Here is a 17,874-nt window from a genome sequence, read left to right on the forward strand (position 1 = left end):
TTTTTATTTTTTGGGTTTTTTTGGGATTTTAGGTAAGTATAAATGCATACACACATGTACTATAAAAATGCAAAAAATTGCACTATTATATGATTACTCTTTGCATACTTAAAAAAGGTGCAATCTCCTGCAAAGTTGTGTGAAAGGTGTTTTTCATTTTCTTTCTTTCGAAAGGGTAATACCAATGTCACCAAATCATTGTTCCTTATAAAACCCCATTATTTATTTATTTTTAGTTATTTTTACTTATTTCTTCTTCAAGGGTAATACCAATGCCACTGGTTTTTTCCTCTTTAGAATACTTGTTTTGCAAAACTCTCACTGGTATATGTTTATTCTTGTATATCTGAAAAAGCGAATTTTTTGTGTATATTGTGTGAAAATTGTGTCATTTTTTGTTATTGATTTTTTTTCTTAAGGGTACTATCAATGCCACTAACTCATTCTTCCTAAGAAAACCTCATTATATTTATTTTGTTTCAGCTTTTATTTTATTTTCCTTCTTCTTAAATGGTAATAATGGTCATACGAATGCCACTAATTCATTCTTTCTTGGAAAACTTCAGTATTTGATTTCGTTAAGTTTTCATTTCATTTTATTTCTTCTTTAAGGGTAATACCAACACAACTAATTCATTCCTTAATAAGAAACTTCTCTTTTGCAAAACTTCACGATTATCTACGTATTCTTGCATATTATATAAAAAAGCAATTTCTAAGTAAACTTTATGCGAATTTTGTCATTAGTTGTTTCGATTTTGTTTTCTTTCTAAAGGATAGTACCAATGCCACTAATTCATTCTTCCTTAGAAAACTATATTATTTTGAATTGTTTTTTTCATTCTTTCTTAGTAAATCTTCATTATTTTGATTATGTTTTAGTTTTTATTTAATGGTAATATTAGTGCCACAAATTGATTCTTTCTTAGATTACCTCATAATTTTGATCTTGCTTCTTTTTTCATTTTCTTTTTTCTTGAAGGGTAATACGAAAGCCACTAATTCATTCTTTCCTAGAAAATTTTAGTTCTTTGATTTGTTTTATTTTATATTTTATATTTTATTTCCTTTCTTCTTTAGTGGTAATACAAATGCCACTAATTCATTCCTTCTCAGTAAACCTATTTATTGCGCAACTTTCACTATTATATCCTCACTCTTGCATTTTACCCGAAAGCGCAATTTTTGTGTAAATTGCGTGCAAATTTTGTCATTATTTGATTAAATTTTCAATTATAAAATTGTTTGTATAGAAAACTCAATTGAAAGCATGGAAAGAATGCTTAGGAAATAGGAGGAGTTTTGTGGTTGGAAGAAAGCTATGTCTCACTGTAAAGATGATCTGTTGCAATATCTATGTAGGTGTAGCATTTTAATTCCATACTAATAAAAAACTCAAAATAATTAAAAAAACAAAATGATAATTGGTAGTAAAGAAATAAAAGACCCAAAATGATAAAAATACTACTAATAATAAAGACTAAAATGTAATATAAAAGGTTCATTAAATACTTAAAACACTTGATAAAATGAAAAAAAAATGTTTCTAGCGCAACATCAGTTGGCACGCCAGCAATTGCTAATTAACTACGGCGTGTATACCACCCCGATGTCACCGGTATCTTCCAACGGGTGAGTACAGCTGGGCCAACATTTTTTTGACATGTTAACAAAATCCAACGCCAACACTAACCATATAAAGTTGATGTACTAAATAAGCCAACACAACCACTATTTGGAAAAAGTATTGTTGGCTTTGGTTGAAAATGGCACGCCACTAACGAAAGTTGCAGCTAGCCATTTTTCCATTAGTGAGTGACTTACTCAAATTTTAAATTCATTCACCTTACCTCTAGCCAGTCCGATAACTAATTGAGTGCTTCCTTGTAGCAACTATTCTAAAATTTATACTGATTCTTAAGACTAATTACATGGGATTTATAAATAATTAATTTCTTGTTGATTTACTTTTTGCAGATTTTTAGGAAACTAGCTTTGGATTTAAAGTACCTAATAACTCTAGGAAATTTTGATTCCACCCTATATAGTATACTTCCTGATATTAAGCAATAACTGACAACTATTTCCAGGGAAGCCTCTCCACAGTGAACTGACTCATTCCTCCGATTGGGCGAAGCGAGCGAACAAATTGGTTCGCTGGGGGAGCAAACCAGCGCGACCCCCCGCCCCATAGGGGAGCAAATTGCAAATAGTCGTGAGTTATTGCCATGAACATTTTTTCTTTATTTTTGCCATAGACTCTTAATATTAATAATGTCATGCTCCTGATAGTAAAAATGCCATGCAATTAATATAAAAAATAAAAATGCCATGCTCTTAATAATAAAATTTTGATGAAAACAAAAATTAAAATACCCATACTGTGTATTTTTGTTGTCAAAACAAAAAACCACACAAAACAAGTTACTGTGATTAAAAAATTAAATCTGCCATGCCATTTAAAAAAATAAATATACCATTCTACAGATTATCGCAAAACATAAAAAATGCAATGGCAAAAACATCAAAAAGTTTGCCGTGAATACTTTATAGCTAAAAACCAATGCCAAGTTATCGCAAAACATTTTGAATATAAAAAACTCAATTTAATTAATTTTTAAAATGTTCACCACAAAGTTGAAAAATGTTAAACATAGTGTAAATGCTTTGTTACCATATCTTTTAAAATAGTGTAAATGTTTTTAAATGCCGGCGGCCTGGATCTGGCAGGGGCGGCGCGGGTCCGGCGAGGTGGGCTGCTCGGGATCCCTCGGGCGGCAGCGGCGGCCTGTTGCTCTTGGGCAGTGGTGGTTCATGCTTCAGGAGGTCGGTGCTGGCGTTTGTCTCTCCGGCTTGTCGTGACGGTGCGGATCCGGTAGGCGGTGGTGGATGTCGTTCGACGGAGCGCAGGTGTAGGGAGCCGACTTGGTCCGCACGAGTGCAAGCTTATGCGTTAGTGCTCTTCTCCCTTGTTGCGTTGTGGTAGCGTTGATCCAAGGTTGCTCGTCGGGCGTCGCCGTGCCGTCATACAGATCGGCACCATTGACCACGGACATGGCGTTGTTCGAGCGTGCTCGCGGTGGCCGTCGGTAGTCACCGGGTTGTCTCCCCCCTGGTCAACCGGGACCGGATGGGGATACAGGCGTGGGTGCTTCCTACTGTGGAGGTGCCGACCCAAACCCGATGGCTGATGCCGGACTAGGAGTGAAAGATGGTCCCTTTCACTCTTACTACTGTGGTCGGGTGCTCGTGACGAAGATGGTCGGCGGTTCCTAGGGGCATGCATGCCGGGCCGGCGGCCCCGAACGGCGGGCCTCATGGTTGGCTTTTCTGGCAGGCTTCATGGTGGCGGTGGTGGCTCCATCTTTAGGTCGTGAGGGCGACTAGGGATGTAGTGGCGGGAGGCCCAGGACTGCTCTGGCAGTGCCCAGATTTGGGGTGGGCAAGTTTGACCCTCGTTGTGGTAGTGGCGGGGTCTCCTCGTGGTGGTGCAGGCGAGTGACCGAGTGAAAGCTCCACGCTTCTGGCACCGACGACGGCGACGCCTGTGGGTGCTCTTGCTTTTTGAAGACGGCGTCGTGGACCCCATACCAGTGCCATGGCTCACGGAAAAATCGTTGTTTGTTCTCAGACTCGGCAACGGCGACGCTTCGCGCCGTAACCCTCCTGGGGGCGTTGTCTTTGAGCTCAGGGGTCCCTGTCCGTGCCTCGGCGAGGTGTCAGGCTTGTTCTAGGCTTATGTTTTATCTGTTGATCTGCTGTGTAAGGGGGCCTCCCCACCATACTGTATCGTTCGGTCATGTACTCTGGTTTGTTGCTTTATTTATAAAGCGGGGCGAAAGCCTATTTCGAGAGAAAACGCCCAGAAAAAAACCCTGCGCCGACGACGATAGGCGAGATATGGCACTGGGGCCCCGTTGGTACTAAACAGAATCATCTATATATAGATTCGAACAAATGCTAGTGCATTTCTGCATGCCCGTGTATGAATGCTTTGTGTTGTGTGGCATCCCATAGTTAACCGTCGCACATTCTTCTCCAAAGAAAAAGAAAGAGTTAAGCGTCGCACACGACCGGCGGGGCGGGGCGACAAGGAGCGGCCAAACCACGCTATCCTAATCGTCAATCATCATCACGACTTTCCACCGAATCACGTGCGGGCCCACACTCACACTCACACACGGGCAGGGGCATTTCCGTCACCCAAATCTATCTCCTTCCACCCACACAGTCGCCATCGCCACTCCTCTCCATCTCCGACCCATCGCTCTCCACCAGTCCACGCGCCCCCCCTAAACAATGGCGGCCGACGACGCCGCCGACGCGCCGCCGGCCAAGCCCCCTCCACCGCCGCAGGACACAGCCGCCGGCGCCGAGGCCCTGGCGGCCTACCTGGGCGTGGCCTTCGCGCTCTTCCTCGCCTCGCTCCCGGGCGGCGCCGCCGGCGCGCGCCACGTCGCGTCGCTGCAGTCGCGGGGCCGGGTCCTGGCCACGCGCCTGCTGGCCGCCGAGGACCAGCTGCGCCAGCTGCGGGCCCGCCGGCGCGAGGACGCCCGGGCCAACGCGCGCGCCGCCGAGATCTTCGCGGGCCACCGCGCGTCGTGGGCCGAGGCCGAGCGCCGCCTGCTGGCCCGCGCCGCGGCCGCCAGCGACGAGGCCGCCAACCTCCGCGCGCGCCTCGCCGACGCCGAGGCCCAGGCCGCCGCGCTCCGGGCCCGCGCCGACCGCCTCGAGCGCGACGCCGCCGACCGCGACGGGCTGCTCAGCGCGCTCCTCGCCGCCACCGGCAACGGCGCCGGGCAGGACGAGCCCGCTGCGCGGGAGCAGCGGCAGCGTCAGTTGGATCCGGCCGAGGGTTACGGCGACACCGACGCGGAGGCCCTGGCCGCGGCCGCCGCGCTCTACGCCCAGCAGCGGCAGCAGCAGGACGGCTTCGGCGGCGGCGACGACTTCTACACCTCCTCCTCGTCCTCCGCGGCGGCGGCGTCGGGAATGCCGCCCTGGATGGACTCGCGCTCCAAAGGGTGGCAGGTAAGCCGACAAAAAGTTCCCCCATTGACCTCTCTTCTGCCATGATTCCACCATGGAAGTGCGCGTCTTCTTTAGTAGTAGAATTAAACTCTGAAGAAGGCAAACGTATTAGTAATGTCAACCAATGGATACTCCATCGAATCCGGTGCTGCTTTTAAACATCATAAAATCATTTTGAAAACTGCTCCTCCTACATCATCCTGGTAGAAATTTGTAGTAGAAACACCTGGATTAATTGCAGATTTTGGCCCTGCTCCTATCAGTTATGTTTGGTTGATGCTCCATGCTAAACACACTACTATCCTGCACTGGTAGGTCTGCACACACATTTTTCCAGGAGCGATAGTGATAGTGATAGTGATACCCCTGAATCTCCATGAGCAAAGTGACATGCATGTCGTATCCATGATACAACAGACAAATGACCACTTTGACAGCAGCCCCTTGGATCAATTAGGATCCATCTTGGGCACTGTTTCTGTGGGGTGGGGGCACCCTTGCATCTGCATCCAACACAGACTCTCATCTGGCTCATTTCTTGACCTGCCCATGGTAACAGTGCCCTGTAAGATGATTAGTCCAGTACTGCACCAAGATCATCATAGGCTGCTGGCCATGGTTTTTAGCTCCATCTCTTCTTGGTATAATACCATGTCATGTATTCGTTCAGCCTAAATCCATGTACAAGTTTGGGGGGCCTTGTTGAAAACATAGATAAACTACTGCCAAACATCAGTTGATGCCTTCTACCGAAGAAAAAAGTTCATGCCCGTACGCAGTTTCATATTTGATTTTTTTGTTTCATTGGGTACTCACTTGATGTGTGCGCATCATTTCTATTTCCACTGATTTGTTGTGCCCAGGATGTTGCGTGACATAATGTTTAGCAGTGATAGCTGTCACTGCAATTTACTCTTTGTTTCGAAATAATTGGAAGAAAATAGTTTTGAAAAACTGTTGTTTTGAACCCACACTGTCGTTCAGTTGCTCTTTCTATAGTACATAGCCTGCAAAGCTGCCATTAAGGCTACCAACCATATTGTGAATTTGTCCAAACGAGTTGCAGTGACATAGCTCAAACGTGATCTACAAGAACCAGTGATGCGGTTAAGAATATGTGATGACATGGGGAGATCAAGTGGACACATACTAGCGGTATCTCGAGGTATCCAAAGAATAAGAGTTATGAGTGGACACTCTAACTTGACTTTGCTTTGTATGGAGTACGTGGTGGGCTATAAGCCTATCAGACTAGGAGGATAGAGACAAAATTTGTAGAAATAACTCAACTAATTGCAGATTTTTCCTATGCTCCATGATATCTCAACTTATCAGTTTTGACAACTTTGACAGCAGCCCCTTGGATCAATTAGGATCCTGTCACTGTTTCTGTGGAGTGGGGGCACCCTTGCATCTACATCCAACAAAGCTACCTGAAAGAATCTCATCTGGCCCTTTTCTAGACCTGTATGGTGGTCACAGACTCACAGGCATCCTGGTGTTTGCTCATGTTAACAGTGCCCTGTATTGTAAGATGAGTAGTTGAGCACTGCACCAAGATCATCATAGGGCTGCTGACCTTAGTTACTGTACAGGAAGAAAACCCATATTTTTTTTTGCTCTGCCTTTTCTCAGCATAATGCCATGTCATGTATTCCTTCAGTCTATTTCTTACGAACTAGTTTTGGTGCCTTGTTGAAATATAGATAAACCACTGCCACACAGCAGTTCATGCCTTGTTTGGGACTAAAGGCTTTGTTGTTGTTGCCTTTTATGACTGCACATGCATTTATCAAAGAAAAAATTTCACGCCCATATCCAGCGGAAAAGACCCTGACTACAACCGATCTGCCCTTTACTAGAAGTTTTTTATTTGATTCTGTTGTTTTATTGAGTACTCATTAGATGTTCACGCAACATTTCTGCTTCCACCGATTGTGTGTGCAAGAATAAACAGTAGTTCATTCTTCGTCGGACCCTTCCCCGGACCCTGCGCAAGCGGGAGCTACATGCACCGGGCTGCCCAAATATTTAGACAAAGATTTGAACTAAAGCATTAGAAACTGTTGTTTTGGACCCACACTGTCATTTGGTTGCTCTTTCTGCCATTAAGGCTATCGACCAAATTGTGAATTTGTCCAAACGTGTTGCGATGCCATAGTTCAAATGTGATCTACGAGAACCAGTGGTGCTTGGAGAACTGAAGGTTAAAAAATATGCTACTGTTGGTTCTGTACTTGTGTAAAGTGCAAATTGCTCAATGTTCCTATAAAATCTAGTATGGCAACACAGATGTGCATGTATGCTCTCCCTGTTTGCAATTTCTCTCATGTTTGTCAAAATACTCCCTCTGTCCCAAAATAAGTGTCTCAACTTTGTACTAACTTTAGTACAAAATTGTACTAAGGTTGAGACACTTATTTTGGGACGGAGGGAGTATTACATATATCTACAGTGACAGAATAATGGTAATCTTGCGTTTCTTCACACAGGACGAATTTGGTTTTCTGCTCTGTAGGTTCATTAGCAATGATGATATATAGACCTTATATGTATTCCATAAGCTTGTATTGATAGAGATACAGAGTTATTTGTTGGACTTCCAAGTTACAAATTTCGCTAGATTAACTTTGTAATGATCCATACATAAAACCTTATTAGGTCTTACAGCCTGTAAGCTCCTATGGTGTTTGTTCTTTGCTGTCATATTCTTTTCTTTCCTTTGTGTAAACTGCGAACTCTTTTCTTGACCTTTCCTTCCCTATGCTCCGTTCCACTTGTCCCAAATAAACATTAAGAGTCACCTCGCTATTCGTTGCTCAACATTTACCTCTGTTCTCAAGTATGCAGTGCCAAAAATGCAAAAAAAGAGTGAATAAAATCAGCAACTTTCTTGGATATAGTTAATCAACTCAGTTAAGGATGATTCACAATCTGGTTCAAGATAGTCACTTGAACTGAAACAGCATCAGCCAAGGAGTATCTGGTTCTCAGCAATTTCATTCTTCATTTTAGATAGGGCTATGGCTGGCAAGCTACTTGTTTTCCTGGTTCAGACTCAGCTAAAGTACACTCAATAACTAAACTTGATTGTGAGGTTTCTTATCTCAACTGTTCTACATATTAAAAAAAAAAATCTTCCTTGCTCGTATTGAACAAAATATGTCTTTGCATAAACAGTGATACATAAAACAAAAGGCACATTCCATTTTATATTTTCTTGTAATTATGTGTATCAGCTCGTGCCATTGACGACGCCTAACATTAAGATTTGGAGAAAGCGGTGGCTCAGTTAGGCTAATAGAGCATTGTTGGACTGTGACCTGTTTTGCCCCTTTAATCACTCATTTTAACTTGCGTCTTGCAGGACATGAAGTACGAATCGGTTGAGTCAGTGTACAACACAAAGCATGCCGTACCACGGTAAGTATTTAACTGAGGCACGTCGTTTTGTAAAGAAGCAGCTGAATAAACACTACTTGTTCTTTGTTGTTTACAAATCATCTTTTTTTCGCCAGGAGAGAATCACCATGGAAGGTGGATGTGGAATCGTCAGGAGTTCCTGCAAAGCTTCGGCAGCTTGAGCAGGAGTTAATTAATCTGGAGAAGGTTGGAAATGGAGATCTATCCAAGATCCCGTTGGTGCTGAGGAAGCAAGTAAAGAGATACCAAACTCTTGCTGGGAAGATTGAGGATCTTTGCAAGCGAATGGTAGGTTTTACTTTTATCATCTGACATGGCATATGCTTACTGCTCTCCGTAGCACATGCAGTCTATATAGCCTAGCTTGGTAGTACCGCATACCTGTTATATAAACGCATAATCCAACATATGATGTGATTAACATCTTTGTTACCTGACTATTTATGCATTGCTAAAGGTAAACACAGCAATGACCTCAGTGTGATACTAGCTTGTAAGCTAACTGTTACACTAGTTCATGGTAGTAGGGGATAGTTTCATATTGGGGCAATTGTTTCCTGGCTCTATTGCATGACTCTTGAGGCAGTATAGTCTGACTCCTTCCTATTGCTATTTAACCGGTTGCAATAAGAAAAACTAACCTATTATGTATTTGTGCAGCAAGCGAACGACCCTTGTGATTCGACACTCAACTCGGAGTTCAGAACACAGCGGCAAACAGAGTACTTGCTGGAGGCATTCCACCTTCAGCACCGAGCAGCTGAAACAAGGCAGAAGCTCGGCACAGTGCAAGCAGAGACCGCGAAAAGCAGCTTCGGCGATGAGCTGCCAGCAGAAGCCAAAGTGAGCACAAGAAGAGCACTAAGTTCAGTCAGGAACAACTTCAAGGAAATCCAGCGAAGCCTGGAGATTTGGCTGGCGAGGATCCTCGGAGACCTCGAGGGCATGCTGGCGAGGGACGGGGCATCCCGGATAAGAGAGTGCATTCTGTCTCCCTACGCTTCTGCTGTTCGATGAGCCGGGCTGCTATGGAGCGTTTCTGACTTCATTCATCGATGTGTGCACTACATTGAGGCACCGTCGTCAGGTAAGTTACGGAATGCAGATTCAGCATGTGAGGCCATCAGGCTCCCTGTGTTTTATGGGATGCAAATCAACCCTTGGTAAATGTGAAGAGGGGTGATCTAAGACCATGTCAAACCTCAGATCTCACATGTTGATCCAACCCTCCACAATCCCATCTCTGTCTCCTCTCAGTATCAAGGTTTGACACGGATTCCGGTCATGTTTTAGATCACTTCTCTTCACATTTTATCAAGATTACTAGTGTCAAGAACACCGCGGGACGAGGGTGCATCCAGTTTGCGGGCTCGTGGTGTTTATGTCCCTTGCCGTAGTTGATTTGGGTAGCAGTTGTATACATGTGGTATGTGCTTATGATTTCTGGTGGATTCATCATATTACTGTATGCCTGTATGTAGCACATTTCTTTGATGCACAGAATTGTACCAGCCTTTGTTATTAGTCTATAAGATTATTACTGATGGATATTGCCATGTTAGTTGTATGCCTGTTAGCACTGCATAAATAAACAAATGTACAGATAAATAAAAGAGCACTGGTACTAAAATAGTAAGATGTCTTGCATGCATAGAAAATGAGGATTAAACATACTCAAGTCAAGCATTGTGACAGTGAACATGGTACACCTGCATGGATGCAGTGAGAGTCACAGGATCACCTGGGCTGGGCCCTAATTAAACCCTACTAAATAAACATTTCTCTTTCCCCTCTCCCCCTCCTATCCCTCTCTCTCTCTCTTTCCCAGCTCCAACCCCAAACACAAATTAAACTCTATATTTACTTGTAATTAAGCAGCAGCAGCACCACAAGGAGAGGAAGCACAAAGCTTGAAGCTTCAGAGTGAAAGTATCCCAGTTTTAAGTTTTACCAATGGAGATTCGGACTAGATCAGAGGTACTGCGCGTGTATCCTCTCCTTGTTCTCCTCCCACCACAGCTTGGCGTTCAGCTCCGCAAATTTCTCACGGCTGCATGCAACAAGATGATAATAAGATTCAACAACACCAAAGAATCATCATCTGGTCATGTGCTGGATTCAGAGAATGGTGATGGACCTGAAGCGGACGCGGCGGAGCTCGCGGGCGCCGTCGGCGAGCTCGCGGACGGTGATGTACACGCCGGGCTCGTCCTGGATCACCCACTCCGTCACCTCCAGCTCGCTGGCGTTGCTGATGGACACGTCGTCCGGCATGGACGAGGTGGTCGTCCGCGCCGGCTCCGGGAGGTCGGGTTCCGGACCGCCGTTCGGGCGCTGCTGGTGTTGCTGCTGCTGCTGCCAGGCGCGCTCCGACGGGTTGGACGACGACGGCGGCGGCGGGGACAGCGGCCCGCGGAAGCTGTGCTGCCGTGCCGCGCCGGCGCCGGCGCCGCCTGGGCCGGCGGCCGCTGCGGAGGGCTGCGCGCGGGCGAAGGCCGCGCCCCACGCGATGCTCTCCGGCGTCGCCGCCGGGCTGCCCATCGTCGAGCCCACCTGCGACTGCGAGTAGAACGACTCCCTCTGCTGCAAACAAAGAGCTGCTTGAGCCTTAAGCAACGATGCACGACGATGGCGCCGTCGCCGGACAGACGGAGACTGACCTCGCCGTCGTCGTCGCCGCGGGGCGGGTCGGGGAGCACCTGGCGGGTGAAGCGGCGGACGTTGTAGAGCTCCATGATGCGCTCGTTGTTGTCGCCCCACCACCGCTGCGCCTGCCACTTGTCGTACATCTCCCGGCTGAACCGGATGCGCTTCAGGTCGTTGCCGGCGCCGCCCGCCAGCGACACGAACGTGATCTGCACCCCGGGCTCCACCTGCGCCACCCACTCCCGCACCGCCGCCTCGCCCCCGCCGCCCTGGCCTCCGTTGGGCGGCCGCTCCCACGCCGGCGTGGAGTTCGCGCTCGACGCCGCCGTGCCGCCCCCGCCCCCGGCGCCGTGGCCCAGGTACGTGGCCGGCGGCACCGCCATGTCGTCCTGCACCACGCCCGGCCGGTAGTAGCCGCTCCGGTACAGGGACGTCGTCCGGCCCCTCGGCGGCGGCGAGCCCCCGCGCTTGGGCACCCCCTGCCTCTGCGTGCCCGACAGCTTCAGCACCATGTCCTTGAGCTGCACCGTCCAGCAAAATTCAAGGGGTCAGAATCAAACATATGAATCCATTGCTACCAACTATACAAAACACCATTGATATCCATGCATCAAATGGAACAGAGTCCACAGCTAGCTCCAGATAAAAAATTCAGAGATGCATACTACTTACTCCCAGATTGTAGCAACTGCAGGACTGCATCTCTCTTTCGGTGATTATAAAATACTCTAAAACTACAATTAGCAACCAAACAGAAACAGTCTCCAAGCAACCTATCAATCTTGATCTTTTACTGTGCCATCTAGTGTGAAGTTCAGACAAGCTGCATTCCACATGGCCATTTTATTTATATAATGCGGGGGTCTCCGGTCAAATGTGAATGCTAGATGATGCCGGCTCCTGCTGCTGCGCCTTTAGGGGTCAGAGAAATGACATGTTCAAAGGTTATGTTTCACTCCTCTGCTTTGACCTCATGCCCAATCCCTCCACTGGTAAACACTCTTTATTCAGTTCAGACAGCACAATGACATGTTTGTTGCTTTCACTCACACAAGAATGCTATACTTGCCACTGGTACAGTGGTCAAGAAACTAAGTGCTGGCTAGCTGTTTTACACTTAGTTTTTACAATTCATAGCTGTATGTGGTAAATTCTTACCCTAAGCAAGGTAATTAAGTAAACTGCTACATGGTCACTACACTAGTACAATGTTTTTGGTATCTGCAAACTAGCTAGCTAGGGCCAGTTGAAGCAAGCAAACAAGGATGGATTCTCTGACCCGTTTGCTTTTCTTTTTGTTCTCTTTAACCACAAACATACTGCAGATATATACCTCTGTCTGCCCATGGTGTTTTTCAGTCTCCTGCATGTTTCATCTACAGTCAGATTTACCCCCCTTTCATGATACCACCCATCTTTTGATGCATCTCTCTCCCTGACCTCTTTTATCAGGCAAAAGATAAAATTTAAAAATTGAAGATCCCCACACAGCCCAGCACAGCACAGAGCTGGGGATTGGATTCTTGCCTTGCTGCTGGAGGTTGCAGCAGCAATATGCTTGGCACATCCCTGTCTATCTGTCCATCCATCCATCCATCCAGGCCAGGGGATCTCTTTCACATTCTCTCCTTTTGAGAAAGCATGCATCCTTGTACATCAATCTACCCAACTATGTACTATCTTGTATGGGGATGAGTCATCTACATCCACTTTCTTTTTCCATTCAAAAAGAGAAGAGATTAAAAGAAAAAGAAAAGGAAAGAACAAAGGAGGAGCCAGATATTGGAGGAAGTTTTGAAGTTGATCAAAGCTTCTTTGTGACAACAGAAGAGGGGGAGGAATAGTCCATGGCCACTCTTTGATCGTTTAGAAAGAAGCATCTGAAGACGTGTATGAATAGATAAATGCATGGTTGATCATTCGTATTTGCTTTACGCTTGTGCTTTGTTGCAGGAATCCCTCTGCGCACATTTATATATGAAACCATGGATACATCCTTCCACATCGATCTATCCGTCCATCTCATATGGGGATGGGACATCTACATGAACTCTTTTTTTTTTGGGTCCAAAAAGAACATAAAAGAAAGGCGTGTGGGTGTTGTGTGCGAGACGGTTTGAAGTTGATCAAAGCTTCTTTGCCACACAAAAGAAGAGGGGAATGAACACTTTGCTGCATGCATCTGAACACACACATATATTTTAGAAAGAAGCATCTCAACACACACACATTTTAGAAAGAAGCATAGATATATACTAGTATGGAAATGGATGATATTTGTATGTGCCGGCTTTTGCTTTGTTCCAGGAAACCCTCCACAAGGAGATGGCACAAAGTGAAAGGTGGTTGTATCTAAACCATATAACTGTGTATGCGTGTATGGTTGCAGCAGCAGTGCAGGCATGATGCCATGGCCTACACTGTCTCTATCTGTCTGTCCCCTAACTTTATTTTGACCAGGCCATCTTTGATTAACTTGTTGTGTAGTATAGTTTGAATTCCTTTCCGAACATCTTGCTGCGGTTCAGTAAAGAGTTAGCTTAAAGAGCAAGTAGTTAATTAAGCAGTGAAGCCAGAGCTTGGATTCACCTTGGCTGGCTGGGGTCAAGGATTCAGAAGAAGAAAAAGGCAACAATCCAAAGTGTGGACTGTTGACAAGAGTTAAGAAGTATACTACTCCCTCCGTTCGGAATTACTTGTCTCGGAAATGGATGTATCTAGAAACATGCGTGGACTGAAGGTTTGACCGGCAGCGATGATGAAGAATGAAGCATATGGACGGCTGGAAATGCCTCCAAGTTGAAGTGAAGTGGACGTTGGCCGGTTAGAAAAGGAAAAGTGGCGCCATACATGTACGTAGTATGTACGTACGTATGAATGTGGGCTTTGAATGTAGAGGCACGAAGAGATATTCGTCTGGCGGTATGGTACGGTAGTAGTGTACTATAGTGGTCATATATTAACAAAAAGAGAAGGGCGGAGAATAAAGAGGCTGAGGGAGCAGAGGAGGAGGCAGAAACTTTGGCATGCAGTGCGCTGCGCTGCTGTTCCTTGGCATTGGCATTAGCGTTGGCGTATGCCGTGCATGGCATATATGCTTGCGCTTTACCCAAAGAAAAAAGAGAAAAGACATGTCCTTGCTGGTATTCTGATCGTTTCTTTTCTTTTCCTTTTGGCGCTCGCTGATGAGTGGCGATCGATTAAAGCCGTGGATGAGCAGCTGCAGCTGATCCGATTAAAGGTACGTAACGCTTATTACAAGCTAAAGAAAGCAGAAATGGAATACTACAAGGTTGAAGAAAAACCAACCCGGACAGCAGCACCTGCAGGACAGGGTAGATAGATTGCAGCCCTACCTTGAGAGAGGCTGCAGTGCACCCACCCCACCCAGCTGTATCCATATGTAACTGTAACTGTAATGCCATAGCAGCATGCCTGCATGCATGCATGTAGGAGTAGTTCTGTAGACAGGGACAAGCATGGTCCATATATATGGAGCCCGCGGCCGACCGTGTAGCCGTGTAGGTGCGCAGATGGATGGATCGGACATGTGCGTGCCTCGGGATCGGATCGCGGCCTACACGCACAGTCTCATGCACACCAGTGCAGGACCAACCAGGCAGAGGCAGAGGCATAGGCATAGGCATAGGCAGGACCGGAGAAGAAGATAGTCTCATGCACGCCATGATTCATTCGGTCTCTCCCTCCCTCTGGATCATCACTATGCAAGGTGGGGGGGTCCCCTCATCGCTATAGCTCTCATACTAGCATAGAATACTAGCTTGCTTGCTCCCCGGGCGGCCGCCCGCATCGGGGGCCGCGACGACAAGACGGTCGGAAAGCACAGACCGGCCGGCCGGCCGGCCGCGTAGGGGTGGGGGTAGGACGACGACATGTCCCTGCTGGATGTCTGTCTCTCTGTGCATATGATATGATATGCCAAACCAAAGGAAAGCGACGCCACGCGCGCATTGCAGCTAATCACTACCGCCGCACCACTAGACCAACATCATCATCAACCACAACCGTGGCTATCAACTTTAACAAAAACTAAAGCTAGCTACATGTTTACTCCTACTACTACTTGTCATGCATGTTGGCTTGAGACCTTTTTTTTTTTGCGGAATGTTGGCTTGAGACCTTGAGTGGAGAGGAGAGGAGAGGAGAGGACAGACACCGTTCCAAATTCGAAAACCATTACATACAGAAATACTAGTAAAAAAAGAAGTGGTTGCACCTCCCATAGGCCATGGCCGTGGGTGTTTCAGCACCCCTTCCATGTGCGTACCGTACCGTACGTGTGTGTCGCGGCGATCGACTTCTTCGTTTGGTGCTAGTGTAGTAGTAGCAGCTAGTAACTTGCTAGTGTCTGTGAGATGGATCGAGGAGCTCGCTCGCTGCTGCGCTTATGTATACTACTTGAACAAGTTAGGGACGACAGACAGGCAGTGCAAGGATCCAACAACACTTCACATCAAGGAAGAGAGAGATGGAGAGAGTGGTTGCGCCTTTGAAGAAATCAATGAACTTGAACCAAAATGCATGCATGCATCTTACCGGCAGATTAAGGAGGATGTACGTACGTACTGTACGTGCCTAGCTAGCTAGATGCCTAGATGCATCGGCATGGCGCTGGAACAAGCAAAACCGACAACTGACCGCCGACGGACGGACGACGTACCTGGGAGGTGAGCGACTTGACGGGGTCCCTGCATGTCGGGGTATCTCCGTCTCTGTCGCCGCCGGCGCCGTCCCGCTCCCGCTCCCGGCCGCCGCCTTCTTCCTTGTTGACGCACGCGATGCAGGCCAGCATCTTCTCCCCCTCCCTCTCTTGGCTTCCCTTCGCTTCCAACCAGCTGGGTCAGCCTCTCCTCTTCTCGCTACTTTCAAATACTACCCCCACACCCCGCTCCACTCTGCACTCTGCACCGCAGGCGCAGCGGGCTGGCTATATATATATATATGCTCCCTCACTGAGATGGATGGATCCGCTTGTAGCTTGAGTAGATGGAGCTGTGGAGTGGAGTACTCTACTGCGCAGTGCTGCACTTTTATATATGCTCACTCTACTCTAGCAAGGAAAGGAGAGAAGGTAGGATGGCGTGCTCTGCTCTCTGCTTTGAGCGTCCACTGAGCTGAGCAATGCGCAATGCAGCAGACGCGGCTAAGCTACCAGTGTCTACTTTAATAGTGCTGGTGGCCAGGCCAGAGACTGTTACCTCGCCGCAAATTTGACAATTTTAACGTCGGGACGAAATCAAATCACAGAATGAACTGCCCGTGAAACTATTTCACGCCGCTGACCTTTTTGTGTGGCGCCCGACACGCAGGCCCCACACCCTACGGTGCAGCGCCTAGCTCGCGTCAGTCCACCGTGGCAGCCCCTGGGCCCGCACCCATCAGTGCAGCGCCTTCGAGCTAGGCGCCACACATGTAATGTGCAGCGCCTAGCGCTCGGGCACTGCACTGTGACTTATCCAGCCGCGGCGGCCCTCTCCTCCCCCACCCACCCCATTGCACCACCAGTTACAGAAACACGCGGCGGCGGCCCTCTCCTCTCCCCTCTCCCAAATCCTTCAGATCTGACGATTTGGTCCGTGGATTCCTTCACCAATCCATCCTAGAAGGTACTCTCCTCCGATCCCCTTCTTTCTATCCATATAATGTATGCTATTTTGAAGTTCTTGGGGAACCCTTGTTTGATTTGATTAGATTAGAATGTTGCATGTATTAGATACCTAATTTTGCAACCCTAGTTTAGTTGATTTTATTGAAAAGATATGGTTTGAATACATAGGTTGACATGTTATTTCTATGGAAAAGATATTTGTATTGAATCTTGCATGAAGTAGGCCTAGTTTAGTTTATTTGTGTTGAAATTATATTCGTATTGACAAGAATGCTTTGGACACATATGCTTTGAATTTTGCATACAGTAGGCATACTTTAGTTTATTTGTATTCAAAAGATAATCGTGTTGACAAGAAAGCTTTGTTTCAAATTGTTAGGATGGTTTGGCTTCTCGATGATCACTGGGATAAACAACACCGGTCGTACGCTATGTCAGTGGAGCAGCGGGTAATAATGAAAGTGGCCGGTGTTATGAATTTCATGTTCATTTCAAACACAAATGCCCCATATGTAATTTTATGATTTGTTTGTTTGTAGGAGCTTGCACCTCTGAAGTTTCGGTCTCACGGGGTCAACCTTGGGGGGGATGCGCTATGATGAGCGATACACACCGTATGTAAGGGAGACAGGACTTCTCCCTTTCATTCAGTTGGTCAGCCGGTCGATGCCACCCAACAATGCTGCAACAATCACCGCGCTTATTGATCGTTGGAGGCCGGAGACACACAGTTTCCATCTTTGGACTGGGGAGATGATCGTGACGCTCCAGGATATTGCTATGTGTTGGGAAACGTAGTAATTTCAAATTTTCCCTATGCACACGCAAGATCATGGTGATGCATAGCAATGAGAGGGGAGAGTGTGTCCACATACCCTCGTAGACCGAAAGCGGAAGCGTTAGCACAACGCGGTTGATGTAGTCGTACGTCTTCACGATCCGACCGATCAAGTACCGAACGTACGACACCTCCGAGTTCAGCACACGTTCAGCTCGATGACGTCCCTCGAACTCCGATCCAGCCGAGCTTTGAGGGAGAGTTCCGTCAGCACGACGGCGTGGTGACGATGATGATGTTCTACCGACGCAGGGCTTCGCCTAAGCACCGCTACGATATTATCGAGGTGGATTATGGTGGAGGGGGG

The 17,874-nt window shown here is 46.9% G+C and overlaps 2 protein-coding genes across 4 annotated transcripts; one reads left to right on the forward strand and one right to left on the reverse strand.

Moving 5' to 3' along the window:
* Positions 1–4,031: 4,031 nt before the first annotated feature.
* On the forward strand, positions 4,032–10,002 carry LOC109759385 (uncharacterized). Its single transcript, XM_020318211.4, has 4 exons — positions 4,032–5,031; positions 8,399–8,454; positions 8,550–8,742; positions 9,115–10,002. The coding sequence occupies exons 1-4, from the start codon at positions 4,300–4,302 to the stop codon at positions 9,469–9,471; spliced, it is 1,338 nt and encodes a 445-aa protein (XP_020173800.1). The 5' UTR covers positions 4,032–4,299; the 3' UTR covers positions 9,472–10,002.
* A 105-nt stretch (positions 10,003–10,107) lies between these two features.
* Positions 10,108–16,245, reverse strand: LOC109759381 (protein Brevis radix-like 4). 3 transcript variants are annotated; one of them, XM_020318207.4, is made up of 4 exons: positions 15,782–16,245; positions 11,115–11,621; positions 10,592–11,034; positions 10,108–10,504 (listed from the first exon to the last, which is right to left on the reverse strand). In XM_020318207.4, the coding sequence occupies exons 1-4, from the start codon at positions 15,911–15,913 to the stop codon at positions 10,426–10,428; spliced, it is 1,161 nt and encodes a 386-aa protein (XP_020173796.1). In that variant the 5' UTR covers positions 15,914–16,245; the 3' UTR covers positions 10,108–10,425. The 3 variants fall into 3 exon arrangements, with proteins under 3 accessions (XP_020173796.1, XP_020173795.1, XP_020173797.1); XM_020318206.4 differs by having other exon boundaries at positions 10,592–11,037; XM_020318208.4 differs by lacking the exon at positions 15,782–16,245 and adding an exon at positions 11,773–12,233 and having other exon boundaries at positions 10,592–11,037.
* Between the last annotated feature and the right edge of the window lie 1,629 nt (positions 16,246–17,874).

Source organism: Aegilops tauschii, chromosome 5 (assembly GCF_002575655.3).
Source record: "Aegilops tauschii subsp. strangulata cultivar AL8/78 chromosome 5, Aet v6.0, whole genome shotgun sequence".
In the NCBI taxonomy this organism is placed as follows: Eukaryota; Viridiplantae; Streptophyta; class Magnoliopsida; order Poales; family Poaceae; genus Aegilops; species Aegilops tauschii.